Here is a 9,898-nt window from a genome sequence, read left to right on the forward strand (position 1 = left end):
ACAGTCACGAACACGTTATAAAGCAGCCTTCAACCGAGCGATCTCTCAGTTTACTTTGACAAACTATACCGTTCGATTTACATTGTACGTATCTCTCTGACCTCTTTCTTTATCGTCGTACGTATCCCGTTAATAATAAAGTAAAATGGCTCGTACGAAACAAACTGCTCGGAAATCTACCGGAGGTAAAGCGCCACGTAAACAACTCGCAACTAAAGCGGCAAGGAAAAGCGCCCCCGCCACTGGTGGTGTCAAGAAACCGCATCGTTACAGACCTGGAACCGTAGCTCTTCGAGAAATTCGTCGTTACCAGAAAAGTACCGAACTTCTGATTAGAAAGTTGCCCTTCCAACGTTTGGTTAGAGAAATTGCCCAAGATTTCAAAACCGACTTGCGATTTCAAAGCAGCGCCGTTATGGCTTTGCAAGAGGCGAGCGAAGCTTACTTAGTCGGACTTTTCGAAGATACGAACTTGTGTGCAATTCATGCAAAACGAGTAACCATCATGCCGAAAGACATTCAGCTTGCTAGGCGCATTCGCGGCGAAAGAGCCTAATTTGCATCATCTACAATCAATCGACCAAACCTTCCCAACACGACCGGTTCTTTTCAGAACCAATCACTTGTTTTATGAAAAAGAATTTTCGTTTTGCTCTCTTAAGTCTGTGAATTTTATGAAAGCAAAAATGATGTTTCAGTATGGACTTCAGATAATGTAAATTTTCTAGTTTCTAAACGTAATAGCGTGTAATATTTTTATGGTGGCCGTTAAATAAGAATTCAACGTGAACTTAAGATGTGATTTAATCAAGAAAAATTAATTTCTTTTTTAATTTATATGAAATAAATTCAAATAAATAATTTAAACTTAATTTGCTTCCATATGCATTCAAATATTAATGATCACAACGAAGGTTGTAATGTTAGATATGTACATATCTGATTCGCAATTCGATTACAGTAGTACAGTTGGAAACCGACGAATTCCGAACCGAATTATCCCATAAGAATTAATGGAAAATGAAGTACATCGGAAATAGCTGACGGCAGTAGTTTCCTCTACGCAGAGTTTAAAGTTCTTCTCATGAACTCGGCCCAAGCCTTATTCTTCAGTAGAACAGCTTGATTATAGTAGCTTTTCCAGAAATCCTTTAATATTATAATCAAAATAATATACACATATCACAGAGTGTTCCGTGACTCGACCGACAAACTTATACCATACACTCCGTGGGTTATTACGATCAAAAAATGGTATATCACATATACATATGTAGGTGAATTCCTCTCTGTTTCGAAGATATCGAAATAAAAATAAAAAACATAAAAGAAAATTTATTCATTTATTTATTTATGAATGGGTAGCTAATTAACACAAAATTACAGTAGCTGTTCAAAATGAGAACCGCCATTTTCTAAACATCCTTCGCAGCTATCCTTCGTGTCATAGAATGTTGCCAGTTAATTATGACCATTTCATTCTTTAGCGAATTAGTAGCTTCAACTATTCTGACAATCAACTCTTCGCGTGTATCTGGTTTACGATTACAACTATACACACGAGATTTGAGGCAACCCTACAGAGAAAAATTTAGAGGGGACAAGTCAGGTGACCGAGTTGGCTAATGTACAGGACCACCTCGTCCTATCCATCTTTCCGGAAAATTTTCATTACGAAATACCGTCATTGATGTGGCTTATCTCCCAAAATGTAGTGGTGCCCCATCTTTCTGGAACCACATGCCACGACGAGCTTCTAGAGGAATATATTCCATGTGATTCGGAAATTCTTCTTCCAAAAAGTGAAGGTAAGGGTCTGCACTAAGACGTCCTTCAAAAAAACTGAAACGAAGAAATCCTCCTCACCTGCGAAGGCAAAAACAACGCCGGTGTCCGGTTCCCCTGTTGTTGAAAGCAAAAAGAGGGCTGCAGCAAAAGCCAAAAAGTCGCCAACGGTCGGAGAAAAGAAAGTAACCAGCTCTACTACTGCCGCAGTCAAAAAAACCACCACGGTTACAAAAGCACCATCAAAAGCTAAAAAAGTTACCAAGGGACCGACGAAAAAGCCGAAAGTGCCGAAACCCAAAACCGCCAAGAAAGTCGCTGGTGGTGCTGCACAATTGAAATCGTCGTCCACGAAAAAGAGAAGCTTACCAAAGAGAAAATGAGCTCTGCAATTTGTTAGAATTAAGGGCTTTCTCACAAGCCGCCACACAATGGCCCTTCTCAGGGCCAATAATGGTATAACGAAAAAGAATTCTAACATAATTTTAATCTATACATAATGTACTCCGGCAGTATGCATCTTAGTTCCATTCGCAGTAGTTACCACTTGTGCGGTGGTAATTGAAAATTTAAAAAATTTTATTTACCCGAAATAAAGTAGTACCAGTTCTTTTTTAATTGCCATTTTTCTCGAAGACAGCTGAATATCGTGTAACATGAAAAATACTCTGACTTTTACGTAGAATCCATAAATGCAACAAAAAAATGATGGGGTTCCTATTTAAAAATGTCAACTTAGGCATGGTATCTCAATTTTGGGATACCTGTACATTTCAATTTTATCTCAAAAAATGCGCGTTCAAAAATATAACATAGTAATTTTTATTATAATTTACATTATAATTTTTATCGAATTGAAGTAATATTGTATTTCATTTTTGGGCCTATTGCAGACTAAGCTTTTTCGGTACGATGTTTTCTAGAGTATTCTAATAAAGTATGATTGTATAAACATTGGGAATTTTCAATTAATTGAACAAATTTCACCATTAGATCACTTTTATGATCCATTTTTACTATTATTACTATTTATACGGCGCGGCGTTCCCTCTACGCCAAGCAACCGACACTGTGTTGCACTGCCTACGCCACGCCGCGGGCGAAATGCAGCTCACATGTTTAGACGAAGTTGCGACGCTGCGTCGCCATATGCAGATTTTCATTTAAAAACACGTGAGATAAAATAATTAAAAAAGTTGAGCGAACAGGTGAACAAGAAAATAAACTTTTAATAATTATGATTCTATACAAAAATATTCAAACCTTATCTGGAAATCCTGTTCCTTCTTTTTCCATTTAATTCGACTGCACGTGTTGATTAAAGCGCAACCTGGAAAGCCGGAACAAAATCTGATCACGGTAATAACAATTGACCAGAATAGTGGTGTAGAACAGATCCGAACGATTCGAGAAAAAGATCTCCAAAACCAATCACGAGAATCTTCAGTAAAAATTTCTACAACCACGCGGTTATTAATTAACACGCAAAAATTAAACAAGTGTACTACACTAAAGCTCGATAGCAAAAGAGGAAGAGGTGGGAACAGAAAACGTGGTACGGACGCAAGGTTTATATATTAAAGGTTGTCTAAGTTCCTACGCTGCAATACTTTGATTTTAGTTTGTGGGCGAGGGGCAAGAGCAGGAGTGTTTCGTGACGTAAGCGATCACGGATTGCGCACGCAACCTCATGGCCATGTGGTGCTCCATGCCTTTGTTTAATTTGAATTGCTTGGCGGTATTATTTTCCACATGTGACGTAATGCGCAGTATGGTTGTGTACGAACCTAGACAACCTCTTATATATAAACCTTGGTACGGACGAACGATATCCTCCTCCCCACCCCTAACATTAATAGATCTTAAAAATATCGATAAATTCACCAACGAACGCTCAATGACCTTTAATAATAAAAAAAAATATACCCCACGAGTGTATTAATAAAAATTGGATATCCATTAAAATCATAATAAACCAATTAAGGAAAGAAAATCAAATGAAAGTAATTACATATGAAATCACATACAGTATGTCCGTAAGTAGCGGATATAGGCGATAAAATCATTATAAACGGTTTATGGAAAAATCCTTGAAACGGGAGTTATGCAGCTGCATCCCGATAGCATACATAGAGACTCGAAATGAAACGGTATACCGAGAATTTAATGATAAACGAAAAAGTATAAAGGGACAAGAGCAGCCGATTTCCAGCCAATTCTTAGTCCATCGATCACATTTTCAGGACAGCAAGAAAAGCACGAAAAAAGAAGAACAAATGAACCTCATACAGTGAGTAATTTTAAGATTAACGTGTTAAACCTTTTCCAAAAATTATTTTAAACCATACAAACTTTGTAAACTCCGATTTATCAATTATTGGCACTTGGACAGAATTGATGGCAGTCAAAATTCAAATTAACCCGACGATCAGAATATGTTCCATTCAAGAGGTCAACTCAACTTACTAAATCATTTTTAGACACTTAGGACATTGTTTAAAATAATTGATTACCATAGTAAGTCATGGCTACCGCTATTTTTATTATGTTATCAAATTTGTAGAAGTTAAACTTTAAAGTAGATTTCGTAAGAGTACGTCATGATGAATCATATCGAATGCCTTAGAAAAATCAGTGTATACGACATCCACCTGACCGCCCCTATCCAAAGAGTCACAAATCACCACAGTAACCACCCCGAGATTGGTAATCGTTGAACGACGCTTGATATATTGATATGGTGACACAAATGATTGAATCTGCAGAGAAATCAGATCATCATGTAAATAATCCGTTGAAGTACCTTAGCGAAATTGGACAATAACGATATCGATCGATAATCAGTAATGTTGGTACGTTCGCCATGTTTGAATATAGAAACAATGCGCGAGCGCTTCCAAAGTTTAAGAAATGAGCAACTGCTTAAGGGTAGGTTAATTATTAAATGAAGCGGAACTGCAAAAACTGTACAGCAATCACGAATGAAAAATGCAGGAAGATCATCATCACCACCATATAATCACCATCAGTAAGTTTATCAGGTAACCTTTCTAGGAAATGAAGAACTTGTGCTTCGGTGACATCAGCAATAAATACTGGAGCATACGTAGAGTGTACATCAACCATGTTGTCAGCAGACACCAGTATATACTTTAGAAAATTGATCTGTAAAAGCATTAACTATTTTATCAGGATCAGTGTAGGTGGACTTATCATACATCATTTTGCCAGGAAGTCCGGAGGTCGTTGCTTTCTCTCTTATATAACTCCAAAAGTTACGAGGATTAGAACTAAGCGATTTTTCAGCATTAATAGTAAAGGAACTATACGCATCAGAGATTTTCTGTTTAGTCAAACATCTCAGTCTTTTATATTCCGCTGGTAAATAGGGTATGAGGATCTACGACACAATCTCTTAGGAACAACTAAATCCAAAATCTCATACAACTTTGTATAGAAAGCTGACAAAGGCATTAACCTGCACATTTAGAAAAGACCAATCCGTATAATGTAGTTCATCATACAAACCAGGAAAGTTGGCTCTTCGCAAATTATAGCGACCACTCAAAGACGGAAACTTCGGCAAACCATCATTTGCCATCAGTAAGTTCATTGTAATATCTAAGGCGGGATGGTACTGACCCTCGTAAACGAAGGGACAATCATCATGAACAAGATCAAACCGATGATCAGTATTTGTCAGAACCAAATCCAATAGACGATTGTCACAGTTTAATGCATGATTGAGTTGACAAAGGTCCAGAAAGTCACAAAAATTACGAAATAACTCCATTTTTTCACATATGATTGATATGCCAGGTGCCTTAATATATTCAAGCAAATTAAAATCACCAAGGCTAAGGACAAGAAAATTTAAATCTTTATGTTCTAGGGCGTCCAAGAAACATAGCAACTCAGGTTGTGGATTATCAGGAGGTATCTACAACCAGGATATATAAGATCACTGACCATAAAGAACACTTGCAAATCAACACATCGACAAGTGGTACTAAAGACTGAATATCTGTAGATTCAACCGATTCAACATCATGATGACTAGATACAGCAAGCAGAAGTCCTCCACCTCTATTATGTCCAACCAAATCAAGCTTACGATCAGCTCCCACGACGCTGTACTTATCCAAGAATAATTCATTGGATCCAAAATCCGAATTTAAATTAGTTTTTACCAAACCCTTTTCGCCAGACTCAGTTCTTGTTTTTAATTCAGTCGAGAGACATTGAGACAGAAATGTTCTTAAATTTATTATGGGATTTCAAATTCCTATTACGAAATATTACGAAAAACAGTCTTAAAAGAATTATAATCCGACAATTTTACTCGTATAGGCCTACATCTCGCGCTATTAGAAGCGTAAAATTTACCATAGCGAAAACGCTGAATAATAGGTTCAGTAACCCCAAGTGCGTAAATAGTTTGCCCAGAAAGGCAAAATGCTCATCACCTTGTTCCTTACGTGATAAGCCGTCGGATTCAGGAATATTATAAATCATCAGTTTATTCTTCCTACGCGCGCGTCCCATCACTTCGTGTATAATTTTTTCGGAATCAAAATCGTTTAAAGAATGTGAAGATGGCGAAGTAACATTTGATTTCAGAGCAGCAATATCCATCTGAAGAGAGATTATAGTGGCTTTCAGACTATTTAAGTCAAATTATAATCCACTATAATCTCTCTATAATCCCCTTACTAATTACGGCAACGCGAAGCTCCAACATAGACTCACACTTCGGTAACAAATATATATTAGAATAACTAGAATATGACACATGTCACAGAAGTGACTTAATGTTACTTTCTATTTTTAGGAACAAGAAAGAATTTTTTAATAACAAGATGTAGAAATTAGAAACATGAAACAGACATATCTGTTTGGATTGGATCTAATTAACAACAGCATCGGGTTAGAAGTTAAATTACGACAACCAGAAGACGTCGAAATCGCAGAAGCATATGCATTAGAAATTGCAAATTACAACACACAAAAGCAACGATTTCTTCAAAACATCCGACAGCCAATAACAAAAAATAGTTTCAGTCCTACTCCTATAGTAGCGCAAAAGCAGATTTCAACAGAAAGAAGACCAGTGATGTCGTCATATCAGACTCGTTTGATTACGCAAGTCAAGGTAGCTTTAGAATGTTAGATCTATTGCGTGGTGTGCGGGTCTGAACATTATTAACCTCATATGAACTTCATCACGAACCGTAACTGTCATTAAACGGTGTAGGCGTTGTAATAAACTCATCATTCAGTACTTGAACCTGACGTGAAGTACATTTCGTTAAAACACACGCTCGCGATTCAAATGGCTAATTTATCGTACGTCTACCTTTCAAAAGTTACCTCTAAGCCGCGGAGCGGGGCGTCATTCAAACTCATTCAAAAAAATTGCATTATAGAAGCAGTTGTAAACACTAAAACTTCAAATCAATGCAACACGCTGTTTTTTTTCTAACAACCTTGTCGAAACCGAGAACGAAAACAGACCGGACCACCGGCCGATTATCGCCCAGCACTCCCGAATATTGAATATTAATTTAGGTTTTAAAATTCATTATAAAGAGTAGTGAGAGTTTTTTTTTGCACCCTCATAAAACACCGTCATAAAACTAAATAAAGGAGGTGGGCGCATTTGCGTTTAAGCTTGAAATGAAATTTGCAAGCTCTTTGGATACGTCACTGGTTAAAATTTAAACAATTGACTAAGGTCAATTTTGTTTCATGACTTCTTTCAGTCGAATGGAACAAAGATTCACTAAAAATGAAAAACGTTCCTTATCATATCTCGATTTTATGCGCGAAGACGAGTCTCCCAACGCTCTATAATAGGATTACAGTTATACGGGCGTACGTAATTAATAAATATTTTGAATATTAAAGGTAAATGAACGCAATCGATGAGATGTAGGATATAATCACAAAAAGAAATTGCAGAAGACTTGCTCCTCGCGTACATAAATCAATAAAAAAGACGTGAACTGTAAAAATACTAACTTACCGTAAATAAAAACTGTCAGCAAAAGATAACACATAAACTAAAAAAATATATTTCAAGAATTAAAAAAAACCCTGTTTAAAAACACAAATACGGTCTCAAATAAGTTCACTCGGTAACTTCTGTTTAAACAACACAACACAGTTGCTAGAATAAGAATGAATATTTTAGCCTTCTCAACGGTCCAGGAAACATCTCTGCTAGGATGGAGTAGGGGTATTTACCCAACTCACATTTCTCCAAAACCGACCTCTTCTGTAAATTTTTTACATCTGTTTTAGGGTTTTACGAGTTGACCTATCCAAAACAATGATATTTTTCTTAATCTTTGTATCAATATCCTTTTTCACAACTGCTCTATTTAATGCTTCCTCTGACCGAAAATAAGAATCCCATTTAACACACAAATTTAATGGATTTGAAAAAGGGTATTTAACACTTTGCCGTCCGCACGTTTCGCAAAAATTTATTCGCTCGGCGCCGGCAGAATATTCAGATTACTTATCCGTGCAAAAAGGCAAGTCCCCTCACTTTAGAGATCGATATCTTCGCAACCGATCGATGAAAAAAATTGCGACAAAGTTTGTTGTAATCACTGAACATTCCTACGTAACCTATATTAATTTGAAAATTTTCAGATCCGCGGTTTTCTTTTTATCGCGAGTTAAATGAAAAAAGTACCCGATTTTTGAGTGTGCCGGCAACTTTGTCAACTTTGCGATTTTTTTTCTCGAAAACTATTTGACGAAAAAATTTGAAATTTGAACTGGTGGTAAACCGATGTGTTCTTAATGTGGTGCATATCTTATTTTTTCGATATTCCATATAGTTTCGCAGAAAATCGCGGTTTAGTAGGATGCGGTTATTTCGGAAACGACCTGGCGGATTTCAACGCGGTTTTTACCAAAATATGTTAAATCATGTCGGTTGTCGAATTCCGTTATCAGTTTTTCAAAATTAGGGCTCCCTAATTTTTTAAGGGCGATTTAATGGAATTACAAATTAAAGAGAAACAGAAATATGCCCTGGGGGTTCCGGCCAATCGGAACAGAGTTGAAGAGATATTGCTGGCGTGCGCTTCGGACGGGCCGTGGAGAATCATATTTAAAATTTTAGATAAAATTATTTCATTTCAAATTCAATAAGTATGTTTCATTTTTGTATATAAGACATGAATAATGCATATAAATTTAAACAAAATAGCGTGGCACCATTTTCTTCAAAATTTTTTATTTTGTTTTTCAACATATATCAAGAATATTAATAATTATTATTATTATTTTATTTTTATTATGTTATATTAATCTTATTGCTAGTTCTCCTGATTTTCAATCCTGTCTAGCTATTTTCACGAAATTTCGAATAAATGTAAATAAATGTAAAATTTGTATGTTTTATATAATAATAATAATAATGTACTTTTATTGATACCACAAAATAAATACAACAAAACAATAGTAAGAATAACAATAAACAATAAACTAATACGTAAACCACACAACAAATAAATACGTATTTTGGCATATATGTTTCTTGATTTATATTTTCTTTGGTACCTACTTAGTATTTCTCTTTTTGATGATATGAAGCAAAACGATCCCCGAGATGTAACGCAACTCCACAAGACTTGCACATTAAATTCGTTGTCTTTCTTTTTTTGTTTTTGGAACAAACACGGCATCTTCTTCGTTTACGAAGTTTAATTTTTCTGGAAATCCTCTATGTTGTCGCATCGTTCCACAGACTCGAATTTTCTTTGTAAGTAAATTCTCCGCAAGTTCTACACAATTGTAGTAATTGTCCATGTATAAGTGATATATTATGTAAAAACAAAATAAAAAATTTTGAAGAAAATAGTGCCCAAGCTATTGTTTAAATTTATATCCATTATTCATGTCTTGTATACAAAAATGAAACATACTTATTGAATTTGAAATAAAATACGGTGAACGGTGAACTTGACGGGCCTCTTGAGGTTCCTGGAATCTTCCTTAACCCTCTTCATCGGATCTAAAACAGACGGAAAATATATTAGTTAATATTCGCTAAATTAGCGATATCGGAAGTGGATTTGGAAAGGACAGTCGGGTT

The 9,898-nt window shown here is 35.9% G+C and overlaps 1 protein-coding gene across 1 annotated transcript; it reads left to right on the forward strand.

The window, feature by feature from the left end:
• Positions 1-67: 67 nt before the first annotated feature.
• LOC139430551 (histone H3) lies at positions 68-751 on the forward strand. Its single transcript, XM_071197696.1, has one exon. It carries the CDS (start codon positions 146-148, stop codon positions 554-556), a length of 411 nt encoding a protein of 136 aa, XP_071053797.1. The 5' UTR covers positions 68-145; the 3' UTR covers positions 557-751.
• Positions 752-9,898: the final 9,147 nt, after the last annotated feature.

This window comes from Onthophagus taurus, chromosome 7 (assembly GCF_036711975.1).
Source record: "Onthophagus taurus isolate NC chromosome 7, IU_Otau_3.0, whole genome shotgun sequence".
Classification (NCBI taxonomy): Eukaryota; Metazoa; Arthropoda; class Insecta; order Coleoptera; family Scarabaeidae; genus Onthophagus; species Onthophagus taurus.

Excerpts from the sequence above, each read along its gene's own strand:
- LOC139430551 (XM_071197696.1), top strand. The coding sequence starts at position 146 with ATGGCTCGTACGAAACAAACTGCTCGGAAATCTACCGGAGGTAAAGCG.